The sequence below is a fragment of the Carettochelys insculpta genome, chromosome 16, assembly GCF_033958435.1.
Source record: "Carettochelys insculpta isolate YL-2023 chromosome 16, ASM3395843v1, whole genome shotgun sequence".
Taxonomy (NCBI): domain Eukaryota; kingdom Metazoa; phylum Chordata; order Testudines; family Carettochelyidae; genus Carettochelys; species Carettochelys insculpta.
The window spans coordinates 34815326-34831758 of NC_134152.1; the positions used below are offsets into that span (position 1 = coordinate 34815326).

Below are 16433 nucleotides of genomic sequence, written 5' to 3' on the forward strand. Positions count from 1 at the left end.
CTTGTCATCACATGACAAGTTATGGAGCCTAGATTGATGTAATCAGCAACAGACACACGTCAGAAAACTTAATGTGGTTGAAAAGAATACAATTTTTTATTAATTCCTGATTTTGTGTTTTTTGGAAAGGGCCTCAAGGGGGTTCTTTTAGTCTGCCAAGGAAAAAGGAATAATTCGTACAAGTTTATATTTAACTGTACCACAACTGTGGTGGAGAGCGGTGAAATTGAGTTGCTCTTAATGACCGATCTCTTTTATAAAGGACCACTTTTATTAAGAATATTACAACTGATTTTTAAAATAATGGAGTCTTTGCAACAGTAGCCCAGTGTGAAATTGTTGTTTAAATATGCAGTAAAATACTTGGGTTGATTGACTTTATAGATGTTGGATGTGTGTGCACATGTGCAAGAGAAGACATTCGCATGCGATCTGGTACGATGCTAAGTTGGTTTTTTACTTGTTCTCATTTTGTATTTTGTCTTTAAAAAAGCAGTAGATGACATTTTACACACCAGTTTTAACTGCATCTATATGGGATTGTAAACTACAGAAAAACACATTTGTGGGCTTGACTCTGAAAGCAGCACTGAGTGAAGAATATGATCCTGCAAACATTTACCCACTTTTCTAGTACAGTTGGGTATGTGAATGTTGTCCCTGGGCTTATGCCTCCCAGTGCCCAGAGACAACCTTGTGTTGGTGCCCTTGAGCTCGTGTACTCAGTGTTTTATGATGAGAAATTGCAGTTGCATTTCGATGTTGCTGGGGTTGGCAGTGGACCCCCGTGCTCCTCCTCCCACGAGGAGGAGAAACGCTCCCATTGCCCTTCTCAGTGAGGACAGACCTTATAGTTGACTGCAGATATGTCTATTCTAGCTACACAATTGCCTTAACTCAAGTTGCGTATATGCAGTCGACTGTAAGGTCTGGTGCAGACCTGCCCTAAGGCTGTAGAACTTATCTTTCCCTTACTCAGGCTAAAACAGTTTCCAGGCACTTTGCAACAGGTACCTGTTAGAGAGGCTCCGTGGAGGAGAAAGAGGGCATATTTCCTAGATGATGGAGATGTAGGTGGCTGGCTTGCCAAATTTTAATAGACCTGATTTCAAAGCTGTTAAGGTTTAATTTAATTATATATGTTTGTTTGACTATTTGGACGGGCATCTGAATTAATTTAAAGCTAAATCACAGAATCCCTGGGCTGGAAGGGACCTCAGGAGGTCATCTAGTCCAACCCCCTGCTTCAAGCAGGATCAGCCCCCACTAAGTCATCCCAGCCAGGACCTTGTCCAGCCGGGACTTAAAAACCTCAAGGGATAGATAAATAAATATATTTTTATTATAAATAAATAAATACATATTAGCCGATTGGGTTAACAATCTGTGTTCATACACATCTCTAGTCACTAGTGTCAGAGCAGTCCCTGTGTTAGTCCATATCTACAAGAACAGCAAGGAGTCCTGTGGCACCTTAAAGGCTAGCAGTTCTATTTGGGCATCAGCTTACCCCACAGCAAGACCCACTTTGTTAGATTCACGTCTCTTGCCACTGTGAGTAGAAATTCACTATTAGTACATTTGTTACATATGTGTTAAATGTTTACGTTAGTACTGATGATTTGCAGTTGACATTTTGAAAATCAGAATTCATGAGAGAGAAAAATAATTTGAGACAAAGGCCTGCCAGAATCATTAACCTGGATTTTAATTTTTTCTCATTTTATTTTGCAGGTATTCCTTTGGTAAGTGAATGTAAATCAGAAAAAATATCCACAGTAATTATTTATTGGTGCATTTTGTGGGTAGGTAGCTTTTAAATTATTCTCTTTCTTTCTCTCTCTAATGAATATTATAGTTATGATAATCTCTGCACTGTTAAGTCCTTTATCAAACTTAAAATAATCTTCTGTGTCTTCTTTAAACCAAGGGGAAATTGCACTAATGTCTATGTTGAAACTGACCTAGTGAGAGATCCTATATTAGATACAGACTGACTTATAGGTTGAGCTAATTGTAATTTCTCATGGACACATCACATGACCACAGTTGGTATGAGCTCATTTTTTGACAGTGACAATGCCAAGGATTAAACCAGGCCTGAGACCGAAAATCAGAGCATGGGGTGGAGTAATTAATGTGATATCAGGAATCTGAAGACCCAGCTCTGACAGTAACTTGTATAAATTCAAGGAAGCAATTTTGCCCCTGCGTCAGTTTTCTTCTTAATGTGAATGCAAATAATGTCTCATAGAAGTCAGGGGGATAGATTAATGTCCTTACTGAGCTTTGAACAGGCACACTTCTGTATAAATGCTAAGTATCCTTAACTGAATACAAGTACCAGAGAGGTAGCTGAGTTAGTCTGTATCTTCAAAAACAGCAAGAAGTCCTGTGGCACCTTATAGACTAACATATCTTGGAGCATAAGCTATCATTGGCAAGGAGCTGCTTTGTCAGATGCATCTGATGAAGTGGGTCTTTGCCCTCGAAAGCTTACGCTCCAAAATATCTGTTAGTCTATAAGGTGCCACAGGACATCTTCTTGTACCTGAATACCGTCTCACCTGTACAAGTTGAGGTGAGTCATCTTGAATGGACAATATGTGGAGAAGACTGCCCTATCACTGTCAGATCTCTACTGGTCTGTATATAAGTAGAGGATTTATGTCCCACACAGCTAGAATTTATTAGTTTTGTATAATCTAATGTAAAGGGCATTCTTTTTATATGTGTATTATCACATACCCCTCAAAAATAACAGAGGACTTTTTGTAAACAGTGCATTGAGTCCTCCCTTACTTGCTAATTATTTTATCTGATTAGAAGAGGGAGTGCAGAATTTAATTAGATAGAACTAGAAACAGCCGAGGGAGACACGTAGTGATCGTCAGGCATGATATTTTGTGCTGTGAAAAGCTGAAGAACTAGGGAGAAATATTGCTTTCTGTCACCAACTTACTAGTGAGGCTTACATTCGTTCTTTCAGAGAACTCTAGGGTCCAGTTTGGATTTTTGCGGCAACAACTCTTATTATAATTTAGGATTATTTTAGATCACCTCATTGCTTCCATAAAGTGACTGAGGACATCCAGCATACTTTGAGCTCCCATTGTCTATCTGCTATATTTTTTTTACTAGTTTCATTGTTGGTCATAGAGGAAATTCAGCAATTCCAAAAACATTGACTTTCTACTTTATCTTCTGCATGGACAAACACCCTGCTATGGTTAATCAAGTCCTTTGTACGCAGTGGGATCTCTCTTTTCATTTTTGGATAAAATGCTATTTCTGAATAAGATGAATGAGATGTAAATCTTAAGCTCCTTTTGTGCGAGTACAGGAAAACCACAATATTTTTGTTACAATATAGCTGAAACAACAACATTGTGATCCATTTCTTTTGCTGCAGAAATACATTAAATATTGCTGAGCTTTGAAGGCAGTTCCACGTTTCGGTAGCATCTACTTCAAAGAATTAGCTGAAAAATTCCTGGAGTGAGCTTTGTAAATGCTGACCATTGCTGTTCTCCTGCAGGAAGTGTGCTGCCTTTTTTTTTTTTTTTGAAGACATTTTAGGATGGATTTTGGTAGCCTCCTTGAAAACTGCAGGCTGTCCTCGTGAATTGTAATGAACTCCAAAATGTGGCAATAGTTGGAAATAACAACAAGCTGTTAGGCCAAATGGGATCAACTGGTATTGCCATGGGTTTTGCTCTTTGCTCTCTTTACTGCTGTCAGGTAACACAGTTATTAAAAACACTCCTTACATCAGGCAATGAACTGTGAAACAGACACACTGCAAGCACAGGACTTGCATTTTGCTATGAAAAGGTGAAAGCGGGATGTTTCATTGTAAAACCTGTGCACCGGCAGCCTGGGAAATTAGAACTGTTCTGAAACTAGTGGAGTTTTAATAATTCTTCTGCCTTTTTTAAAATTTGCAGATGATGACTTTAGAATGAAAATGATGTATTTTAGTGAGTTGAAAGTGGTGAAAGGATCCATATCTGATAGCCCTGGAATTTGAAGTCCTTCATTCATCCATCAGGCATGTAGAGCATTGACAGTGCAAGATTCTCCAGCACATCCTGGTTAATGTGCCTGACTCTAGCCTGGTGGAACTATTTTCTGTATAGTTTTAATTCTCTGTTGATCTTCAGTTTAGACTATGGGTTGAACAGCTCTAATTCAGAACTCTCTTGTCTGGCGACATCCAGAATCCAGCATGATTTTAGTTAGCCTGGTGACCACTTATCTTGGGTGTGGCCAAGTTTCCCGTGATCCCATAAAGTTTGTTTACAGCCACCAGTCCTGGCTCTTAGTATTCTGTGCTGTTATTTAGCTCTAATCTATTCTTAAGTGTCTTCTAAGAACCCAGTAAACAGTGAAAGTGTTGGTGATGTTGCTAGACAAAATGATCTCCCATATTTGGGCAAATCCTGTCATCTAGCATTGATCAGGTCCCAAGGGTGCTGGATTAGAGAGGTTCAAAATGTATTAAGGCAGCTTCTGTGCCTACATAGTCACTCTCCTGTTCTCAATGGAGCACAGACGCTCTGTTAGGGTCCAAACTCTCAATTCGTTGAGAGCGGGGCTTTCGTGGCAGCTCAGCACCTAAATCCCCATCTTGAGCCTGGATATCCTTGGGGTTCTCCTTCATGACATCTTCAGGTCTGGCATGTCTAAGAGCCGCTTCTGTCTCTTTTATTTCTTAAGTAGGAGTTAATGACCTGCTCCTGCTGGCAGCAGAACATCACCAGCAGCTTTAGGCAGAATTTCCACACCCTCTAGCAGGTCAAGAGACGATTCTCCCCAACCAGCCCCAGGTCTAAGAAGTGGTGGCAGAGGTGGTACACTTGTAAAAACACCTCTCCTGGTAGTTCAGAATGAGACAAACCACCAAGTTAATTTCCTAGATCTCTGACCAGCCCTGGGGTGGGTATAATTTTCTCTCGTTATGGATCCATAGACCAGATTATCTTGGGGGGCGGTGGAGGAGTGTGCAGCTAGGGTTTTTGGAAAATTGGAGAACGTCCAGAGGAGAGCAGCAAAAAAAAGAAAACTTGACCTGTGAGGCATGACTGCAGAGGAGAAGAGGGAGGGGAGACATAACATTCTTCAAATACATGAAAGGTTGCCCTAAAGAGGAGTGTACGAAATTGTTCTCTTGAACCACTGAGGACAGAACAAGAAGCAATAAGTACATAGTGCAACAAGGAAGATTTCGGTGAGACGTTAGGAAAGACTTGGTCTCACCGGAACAAATCACTTAGAGTATGTCTACACAGCAAAGTTATTTCAAAACAGCAGCTGCTATTTCGAAATAACTATGTAAGTGTCTACACAAGACAACTACAATATTGAAGTAATTTTGAAATAGCAGATACCTTATCTTGAAATTGATACACCTTGTTGTACACGGAATAGTGCCTATTTTGAAATAGTTGTTTTGAAATAGAGACTGTGTAGACAGGGAAGAGAGCCTATTTTGAAATATGCCGTAGCGTGTCCAATGGCTCTGTTTCGAAATAGGCTCTGTTGTGTGTAGATGCCCTGTTTTGAAATAACTAAGTGCTATTTCGAAATACGCGTTGTACATAGCTGTGCTGTTTTGGAATAAGCTATTCTGGAATGCTACCTCTTCCGGAATATCTTATTCGGGAAGAATGCTGCTGCATAGATATAGCCCTAGGGAGGTTGTGGAATCTCCAAGGTTTTTAGGAACTGGTTGGACAAACACCTCTCAGGGATGGTGTCAGTACAGAAGACTATCAAGGTCCCTTCCAGTTATACATTTTTATGAATCTAATGGCTCCAAATCCTATTATGAGTCTTCTAAGATAATCCCTGATTTCAGTGGGTTAACACTGTGATTTTTCTTTTCATAGTGTTTCTACCTCATCTCTGCTCTAAAGTGAACTACAGAAAGAGGCATCGCACTGCGATATAGGCTCGGTGTAGGCTGCATTTCATTTGTCATGTTATTCCCATGTATTAATTACTACTCATAAATTTAATCAGTAATTTCATAGCCTAGCATAATGGCATAATGTTGCTGATTGCTGAGGAGATGCTGGTAGTGTGTGAGGTCAGTGCTATCGAAAAAGTCACCATTACAGAAAGGCTGGTAATTCCTGTGGATTTGTAGGGGTCATCTGTATTTGTAGAATACAGATCCAAATGTGGTGTAGGAAGCTGGCATTGTTTTTTTGGCACGTGCGCGCGCACGTGTGTGTTAGATTCCATGCTAACCTATCACCATACAATGAGATACCTTTTTGGATTAGTGATTTTGCTTTTCTTCGAGGAATACTTGGAACTGTCGAAGGCAAAAAGCATCCATTTGTCTTTCAGAGAATTTTGCACCATTATCAACATGGCTTTTACATCTGGAAGAGGGGGGAAACAATTTATCTCATTTGATTCTCGATGCAGAAAGGGCTCATATTTAAAGCCAAAATAAATGGTTCCTTGGGGAGAGTTCAGAGTCTGTTTTCCACAGTCCCTGTAAGGGACCTGGTTAGTTAAAGCTGAATATGTATTATTAGAGTATAAATGTGCAGTCTCATAGAAAACATCAGTAAATTCTGGTGGGGAAAGGAGACAGTTAGAATTTGGTTGTATTTACTCTTCTTACAATACTTGTAAAGTCAGAATTGCAAATGAATGAGTTCACACCTAGGCCTGCCCCAGATCTTGTTTGCATCTCAGTAGATTTGTTATTTTGTAGTTTCAGATGTAGCATTTGATTAAAGGAGGAGGAATAAAAAGTTGAGAACCATAATTCTCCATTATTTGTAAAAATTTTCACTTGCGCTTAACTTTGATGCAAATTATTCTGAGAGGAGGATTTTCTTTTAAAAGGTCTTTAGGGATCTTGAATTTTAGATTTGCATTGACATAAAATGAAATGTTAAAGTGCATGGTTAGAGTTTTAGATGTTACTGTACTGGATTGAGGCACGTTTCCTCTGGGAGTGCTTCTGTGGAAGGGGTGGGAGTATTCTGTGCCAAGGAGACCTATCTACATATGAGAGGAGAGTTTTCTTATTGTCCTCCTCCAATATCGGTTAGTACTGCTGTGGGCAGGGAAGAAAAATGTGATTAAGTCGCAGGGGTTAAAGAGACGCCATACCAGCATTATTCTAAAGGGTAAACCAAAATGCAGTACAGATGTAAGGCATTTCATTAAAACCGGAGGTGGGCTTCGACTGGGATATTTGCATCTGGATCCCAGCTTGCCCAGAGTTAAGCAGTCTGGATTGGGTGCAACTCGAATTAAAACAATGTATTTTGGATGCTGCGTTTAGACCAAGAGTGGCAGACTGAGGTGATGCACCAAAGGGAGGAATTCAATCTCTGGGATATGAGCACATAAGAATTATAGTGGCATACACTAAAACTTATTACATCAGCAATTTATAGTGACCCAGAGCTTCTCTGAGGCATACTGATGGTAGTGGAGAGGAGATAAAAGTTATTTCTTCTGTAGAACTTGCTGTCTGTTTGCAGATCCGTAAGAATTTTAGCCAACCTTTGCGAATCCCCATTTGGATACTCCTACGGTGGTAGAATTCTACCTTTTGGGGGTGGCTGGATGCCGATAATTCCTTTTCCGGGCTAGCACTGTGATGTGGCATTCCTTTTTCTAGTGTAAGAGTGGGAAACTTTCCCCTCTACCTTATTAAATCTATTTTTCAAGCTGTCACTTAACCAGGTCTAGTGACAGAGTCGGATGTTTATGTGGCCCTGGACACTTGAACTCTGGTGTTTTCAATCACAACAGCACCTCTTGCCAGCCGTTGTGAATTAAATACTCCTCATGACCTCTTACCCTCGCCGCTCTTAAATTCATGCTTTAAAAACAGCTTAATGAGGGGTTTACTGGCCCAATTGGAAGTTTTTATTAAAACCTATTAGTGCACTAGAGTAGCCTGGCTGAAGGAAACGATTAGCCCAAAGCAAGTAAACTCAAACTGGCCCTCAGCCACTCCAGGTTTTCTCTAAACTGTTTCCAGACCCATGTTAACCCTCACACTGCAGCTTGCATGGTATTCATATCCTCTGGTTTAATTTATGGCTTGTCTGATTCACGCCCCCCCCCCCCAAGTTCTACCCACCCCGTGTTCACGAAAGCATTTTGTTTTAATTTAATTATGCTCTCGATAAGAGGCAACTTCCCTTTATCCAGGTCTGACTTACCTGAGAGCCTCAAAAGTATTGAACTCGTCCCCAGAATCTTTCACTGACCCCAGCTAGAGATGAGCTTTTGTGCCAGTTGGTCGTATGGGCTGTGACTACACAGGAGGGTTATTCCTGAATAAGCTGTTCCAGAAGAGCTCTTCTGGAATAGCTTATGCTGAAATAGTGCAGCTACATACAAAATGTATTTCAAAATAGCACTCAGCTATTTCAGAATAGAGCATATGCCAACAACAGAGCCACTGGACACATCACCTCTTATTTTGAAATAGGCTCTATGCCCTGTCCACACAACCCCTATTTCAAAATGCCTATTTCGAAATAGGCACTATTCTTCACACAAGCTGTGTCTACACTTGCATTCCTCTTTCAAAAGATGCATGCAAATGAAGGAAACCGAAAATGCAAATGAGGCACTGATTTATATATCTGGCACCTAATTTGCATAGTCCCCTTTCAAAAGGAAAAAAGCAGCGTAGATGGGTCTCTTTTGAAAATAAACCCCATCTTCGAAAGAACCCTTCTTCCTATTTTATTTCAGGAAGACGGGTTCTTTTGAAGATGGGGTTTACTTTTGAAAGAGCCCCGTCTACACTGCTTTTTTTTCTTTCAAAAGAAGCTCTTTTGAAAGGAGAATATGCAAAAGAGGTGCCAGATATGGAAATCAGTGCCTCATTTGCATTTTTGATTTCCTTCATTTGCATGCCTTTTTTTGAAAGAGGAATGCTAGTGTAGATGCAGCTACAATGAGGTTTACCAATTTTGAAATGAGCCATGAGCTATTTCAAAATTATTTCAAAATAGTGGTGTTGTGTAGCTGCTCACAAAGTTATTTTGAATAGTGGCTGTTTCTTCAAAATAGGGGGCCGCATTGATGAGGGCGGTATTGTTTAGCTCAGGGTTTCTGAGCTTCTTCTGGTGCTGTATATTTCAAGAAGGAGCTTGGTGCTGATGTGGCTATGGCTTTGGCAAGACATGGGCAGTTTCAAACAGGGATGTGTGGTGTGTTTGCATGTGGTTTGATGACAAGGACACAGATGTGGGAATCAGAAGACCTGGGTTCTTGTCTTGGTGCTACCACCGATTTGATGTTTGACCCATCATGAAGCTCTTAGTCTCTGTGTCTCATCTGCAAAATTGTCAAGCATTTAAAGTCCTCTTGGATAAAAGATGCTATAAAAGGCCTCCCTCAGTTGTTACACGGTGAAGTAGCTAATGAGAGCTGGAGAGAACTTCTGTCTTGCTTTAGCTTTTAAGAATGTTGCACTCAGGCCCTGACCTTGGAAGGTGCTGATCTCCCTGTACTGTCTGTCCTGTCACTTTTGTTATCCCGTCTCTCCCACTTGAACCCCACCTACCTGTCTCATCCACCTTTTGTCTTTTAAACTCTGTCCTGTTTGAGGCAGGGCATGTGCATTTGTACAACCCCTAGCTTGGCTGATGTCTCAGGCTACTACTGCAATATAAATATTTAATTATTAATGTGTCACCATCACATACTCTAAATCTATTTTAATTTTGGGGTCCCTCTAACTCCATACACTGATGAAATAACTTTTCACTCCTGGATAAGAATATTCCAGTGCCCAGTGGATCATTGCCATGTCCATGAGAACATCTCACACACCTTTTTAGTCTCCATTGTTAGCCTATAAATGGACAAGAAAACCTGACAATGCACCAGTACTGTGGTTTATTAGGCCATGAATTATACTGGGAAAGACTCCAGGCCAGCAGCCCCCTGAAAGCCAGCATGAAGAAGATAGCAGCAGTCTTTTTGAAAACTAGGTGGTTGACAGTCACTTAAAGGTATAGGAGTCATGGCCTGGAATATATACAATCTCTGCCTCTGTAATTTCCACTCCAGCTCATCTGATGAAGTGGGCTTTACCCATGGAAGCTTATGCCCTAATAAATCTGTTGGTATCTAAGGTGCCACATGACCCCATGTTTTTATAGTCAGCATGGACAGGGGTCCTCAAAAGAGTTAAACAAACAAAAGCAAAAAAAGCCACTGTCCCTTTCAATATAGGTCATTTCCTGTGAGCTACAGCACAGGGTTCTTTGTTCTTGCTAGCAAACGTGTGCACCAAACTTAGTGGGTCTCTTTTAAAAAGAGTACTCTGGAAAAATCTGCCATTAAAGTTATTACTGTAAAGTAGTGTCTTTGATTGCAGCAATTATGCAAATGAATGTAAGGGATAAAATACATCTTAGCACAGGCTGATGCAAGTGGTGATGCTGGAAAGCGTGCATAACTTTTTGAAACATCCTTTTCTTGTAGGTAATTTTCTTCAGCACTTTAAGTCACCTGGATGTCCGTTTGTGTTGCCAATGTTTGGCCTGAGGATGCATTTTAATTTTCTCTGTCATATAGCAACTTAAATGTGTAGCGCTGATCTAGGAGAGATTTTTTTCACTAAGCTATGTCTTGCTGTAAGAGTTTGTGCCTTACTATGTCTGGGCTTTACTAGAACAACCAAAGGGTTTTCACACATAGACTTTTTTATCTACAGGGTGTGGAGCATTGCTTCTGCCACTCTTGGGGTAGCTATTCCTTATTTGGGTTTCATTTTGAGTGTGTGAATGATCCCTCAGACACAGTTCTGTACTTATTCCTGGAAACTCTTTGAGTTGAGCAACTTTTTAACTGGAAGTCAGTTAGTAGTTGTATTGTTGTAGTACCTGCCGTGTTACATTCCTAGGAAGACATATTTCCTGTTCCAAAAAGCTTGCAGACTGAGGACGTTTGGGTCTCATAAGACCTCATCTTTTGTTACAAACGCTAGGAAAAGTCAGTCTTACGGTAGTGCAGGAAAAGATTCTAGACTAACTGTGGTGATAGTGAAAGGTGCATGATGGTAGCATGGTAATCTTCAAAAAGCTCTACAATTATCAACTTGATCGAGCCTTGCAGCTCCCTGATGAAATATTTTTACTCCCCTGTTAGAGTTATATAAAGTGAGGTAGAAAAGTTAAATGACTTTCCCAAATTTCACACAAATTATCTTCAGTTATTTAGAGTGAAGGAGCCTGTTGTACCCTGTTAAACGACCACATTCTGCTCCAGAGATGGTGGGACCCCAAGTGTACTTGCATGTATCTGCCTCTCCCCCGTTTGAGGGTCTCTGAGACTGAGTTAATCCACTGTTTTGATACCCTGTAATATAAAGGTTCCATGGAAATGCAACCCATATCTTGGGACTATCCACTCTGTGGTGACTGCTTTGTACGGTGGAAAACTATATGCAGACCTCCCCCGCCCCCCACCGAAACAAACGACCTCTCCCTTCCCCTTTGCAAGTTCTGCAGTTGCAGCCCCAAAAAAGAAGACTTTCCAAGAGACCTTGAAGCTTCTGGGATTTAGCTTGGCATATATATCTGGCGAAGGAGTAATGGAGCGCAAACTGTTTTGATCATCAGTCCAGTCAGTGATGGATCACAAGAATGCACCAGGGCTGTGTGTGCAGTAAACCGTAATCTTTGCCAACAGCAGGAAGAGGTCATTGTTAGATCAGTATTAGAATAAACAGACAAGTTCCACTTCAATGTTTTTAATCAATTCTAGCTAGAAAGCCCTACTTGCAGCAACAGGTATGATAGTTTGCCACTGTAGTCATGTTGTTTGATTTCAGAGTACATGCGCATGTAGCATTCAAAGTGTCAAACTTGCATTCTAAGGTGCATTTTCTCCCCCTGCATTTTTCCTCTTAGGCATTTGATACCTTTGTTTCTCTTTAAAAGATGGATTTGTTCCATGTGGTGGTATTTGGTTCTGCTCAGCTCTGTATCCTTTTAAAGGGGCTAGAGGGCATTGGTATCTTTGCATTTGGTATGTATCCTTTTCTGAATCTGAGTATCCCCCTTAGCCAGAGTCTGTCTCTGCAGACAGAACTCGTTAACCTAAGTTGAAATTAGCATAAGAACCTTCAGCTCTTATCGCATGTACGTGACCAGTTTAGTGCTGGCACTGGGTTCGCTTGTGTGCAGTGTAAAATCATCTCTTGCGCTTCTCATTCAGCACTTTGAAATCCATCACTCAGGATTGTGAGCTTTATTGGGGTTGGTATTTTTAATCTCATGGTCATTCTGTGGTTTAGTGCAGCTGCAGAGTTCTGCCTTCTTGTTAACGGTGTAAAAAAAAAAAAAAAAGAGACTGGACTTGAGATGCAATGCCACCACTGTTTCTTTTCAAGTCATGAATGCTAAGGACGTGATAAAGGTGATATTTTAACATAGAGGTAGGGGTGGACCAGTGCTCTTGATAGTAACACACCCCAACTTTGAAGAGGTTCTGAGTGACATCTTGACATCCCAGCTGGACTCATTTTAATTTATCTGGGTGCAGAACCTTCTATGCCAAAGGATTCCGTAGATTTTTCCAAACTGTAGGCAGGGGTTGCTGTTGCTTACCAGTGAAATACGGCCTTGGGTGGGATTTAGCAGCTATTTAGCAGTGATATGGAAAAGACACAGTAGTTATCAGGCAGGAAATATTGAATAATATAGTCATTTATGGGGAATTAGGGAGGTAGATAGTAATTACCGAAATGGAGCGTGTCTAAGACAATGGGATTAAATTCCTTCCTCTTTCAAAAAGTGACGTTGGACGTGTGGTGCCTTCAGACATTCAGGACCTCCATTTGGCTTGTCTTTCTGAAAGTGGCACCTCCAACAGTACCGTACGTTGACTGGTTCGCTACTGTCTCCAAAGGAAGAGTGCCGCTGAGGAGTTCTCAGTACCATTCTCTGCATCCTGTTGGTGCTAAAGGTACGTGATGTGAACAGTGCTGTTCTGATCCTGTCTCACTTGTGAGCTAGGATGGGATCCCAGTACTTGGTTATGGGCAAAAAGTACTTTGGTTTCCCAGAGCAACTGGTAGTTGGTTACCAATGTGGCCAGGCATACCTGTAGAAGAGCCGTGCCCCCAGAATCTCCCACACTCATTCCTCTTAAACAGATGCGGTGGATCTATGCCCATGAAAACTTATGCTCCAAACAACATGTTAGTCTATAAGGTGCCACAGGACTTCTTGTTGTTTTTGAGGATTGTCTCATCAGGTTCTTTTCCTATTTTAAACAGTTGAAACCAAGCTGTTTTCCATAATATATAGGGAAGAGGTAGAAACTGAGGTAGATTTTTCGCTTGAGTCAAAAGAGATGTTAGAATTTCAAAGCAAAGACCATTATGCCATTTCCAGTGTGGAAATCTTTCCTTTGGTAGCTCATCTCTCATGCCTTGATTCAGAACAGCTGGTGCTTTATTTTATTTTACTGTCTTCTGGTGCCAAGATCATCTGTCCCTGTCGTAATCCCCAAATGAAAGTGGCAAATGTCAGGGGAAATGCCAGTAGTTAGAATATATGGAGATACACATTTCATACAACTGAAAGGGACCTTTGGGAGGTCATTGATCCCAGTTGCCTGCCCTCTTGGCAGAACCAGGCACCATCCCTGACAGACTTTTTTTTTTAAAATCTATTTGCCTCAGACCCCTAAAGGATTACACTCACAACCCTGGGTTTAGCAGGCCAATGCTCAAACCACTGACCTATCCCTCCCACGCCAAAGGAACTCAGGAGGTCATCAAGTCCAGTCCCCTATCCTCATGGCAGGACCAGGGCCAAGTCACATTATGCGGGGGAAAGGGAAGAGCCCTGAGCCTCAGGGGCCAGATCCAAGCAAGTCATTGGCTGGATTTGGCCTGTTGGCCACTGATTCCCCACCTCTGGCCTAGATCATCCAGTCTGACCTCCTGCTCACCAGTATGCATATGCTAAACACAACAACCAAAATGAGCCCAAAGGAGACTAGACTGTTGTGTGTCACAAGCAAGGTAAAGGACGGACTGAGGTGGTATCCATGCTCAAGGACCCTGCAATGGCAGGGAAAAGGCTAAATGAAATATACCCAGATGATTCTGGCCAGTTACCTTCACCCACATACTTCAGAGGAAGGTGTGAAAACCCCCAAGATTACTGCCAGTCTGACCCAGTGGGAAATTCCTGCCTAATCCCTCCTTCCCCCCAAGGCAATCAGTTAAATCCTGAGCATGAACCAGTCAGAAGCACCTGAGTGTGTGCTCGATGCCACCTACTGAGGCTTGCTCTCCCCTTCCCAGGGTCCTATTTCTAGCCTTGCCCAGTAAAGATGGTCATGTAACTCAGGGGGATGGTATCCTGGGGAGGAGAGGAGGTTGTGTAGTTGTTAGGAACCAGCTGAGTTTGTGGGCTCATGTAACTCTTGCTCTGCCGTACCTTCCCCCGGCAAGGAAAAGAACCTGCTGCCTAACTTGCTGGAGGTGACATCTAGGGCTGAAATTCATGCAGCCTCCTATGCTCAGTTTTCCCTTCTGTAAAATGGGGGTTATACCTGCCTCCTAACATGCTTCAAGACCCTTGCCAAATAAGATAGTTTCTTACAGGTTGAACCTGTCTAGTCTGGCACTTTCAGGGTCCTGACTGATGCAGAAGCAGAGAATTTGCTGAACGATAGGAGGTCAATATTGTCTAGTGGCATTGCCAATGCTTCCACTGCTTATTGGCCTCTTAAAAGACATTTAGGGGTAAATTAGAGCTAAATAACAGCACAGAACATTGAGAGCCAGGACTGGTGGCTGTAAACAAACTTTATGGGACTGCAGGAAACTTGTCCATGCTCATAAGTGGACATCTGGCTAATTAAAATCATGCCGAATCACAGGTGTTGCTGGATGTGAGAGGACTGGACTGGAGAGGTTCAACCTGTACTATTAATACTAGGCAGAATGCCTAAAACTACAGCATTGTAGCAATGGAGTTTCAGCTCTATCCATGCTGGTGAGACACATTAAGGAATTGGACTACCTTTAAAACTGCACTTAGCTTGTTTTAATGGGGTTGGTAGCCGAGATGTGGATTTACTTTGGATGAGGAATTGGAGTAAACCTGTAAGCATTCTCTGGAGACAGTCTCAGAACGGTCTCTTGCGTTGCTTTCCTCTAGCGTGTCAGTACTGTATGTGTCTGTAGTGCCTACTCTCTGATTCAGCAACTGAGTGGTACTTGGAAATCACAGCGGGAACAGCTGTAAAATCAAACTTTTTATTTACAAAGGTGTAATAGCCAGAGATTCTGGTGCAAAAGTTGGGCAACAGTGCAAGTCGTTTAGTGCCAGATTTTTAAAGGTATTTGTGTGTCTAACTCTTACTGATTTCAGTGGGAGTTGGGTACCTAAATACTTTTGAAAATCCAGACCTTAAATCATTGGCCAGTTCTTTGCTTAGTGGGTGAGATCCCTGCTCCAGCCTGGAAAGAGGATTGTTTTTATTTAGTAGAGGCATCTGGCATTTTACTTAGCATCTCAAAGCTCTCAGGAGTAAAACCAAATTCATTAGAATAAACATATGATAGGATGCCAGGTATATTGATTAGTGTGAGTAAAACATAAAACATTTGCCTTTATACAGTGAGGTCCATCATTTGCTTATGTACCTGCAGAAATTATTATAGCGTCTGACATAGGGTTGTAGCTAGCATGTTTGATAGTAGTAATTACAGTGAGGCCATAGGCTGGGGCTAGTCCAGGGTGAAAAAGAAGCATGCTATACCTCTGTTATGTGAAACTGCAGTCAGTGGCATCTTTTCACTGTACAGTGATCTTTTCACTGTACAGTGATCCTTTCCCGCCTCCCGAGGCTGATGGGCAGGTTTTCCTTGCACTGCCCTCTGTTGCAGCAGGCCAGTAGAAGAATGTGTTATTTTGGAAGATGGGTCTGACGCTTATGGATTTTCACATGGATTCTTCTTTGCAGTGAAATTCCACCATCAATAATAATGAAACCGCTGATTTATGAAATACTGTTCTCAGGGCTGTAGCAAACTTATTGTGGGGATGTGGGAGGGGTAATTTATTATCTGCTTTGCAAGCGTTTGTTTCTATTTTTCACCCCTGCCCCACCAGGCAAGTGCTATCAGTTCCTTACCTGTAAAATGGGCATAAGGCACAGAGAGTAATTGGCTTGTCTGAGATCTCTCAGGCCAGAGGTGACTGGTGCAGCGGTGTGCAGTGGGTCACATGCATCCCAGCATCTCCCTGCAACTCACTATCAGCGCAGCACTGCTTCTGGTGAGTTTGGGGAGCTGTCCTGCCCCTTCCTCAGGGCGGAACGGCCCGAGAGCAGCACAAGCTAGGAAGAGGTGGGACTGTTCCTGCACTCAGTGGCAGTGGAGCAGGGGTAGGTGGTGGGGC

General features: G+C 41.9%; 1 protein-coding gene across 1 annotated transcript in view; it reads left to right on the forward strand.

Moving 5' to 3' along the window:
• Positions 1 to 16433, forward strand: part of LMF1 (lipase maturation factor 1) — a 359674-nt gene that overhangs the window by 43921 nt on the left and 299320 nt on the right. The window contains exon 3 of the mRNA XM_075010688.1: positions 1735 to 1745. Within this exon, the coding sequence (XP_074866789.1) occupies positions 1735 to 1745 (11 nt within the window). The remainder of the gene's footprint in view (positions 1 to 1734; positions 1746 to 16433) is intronic.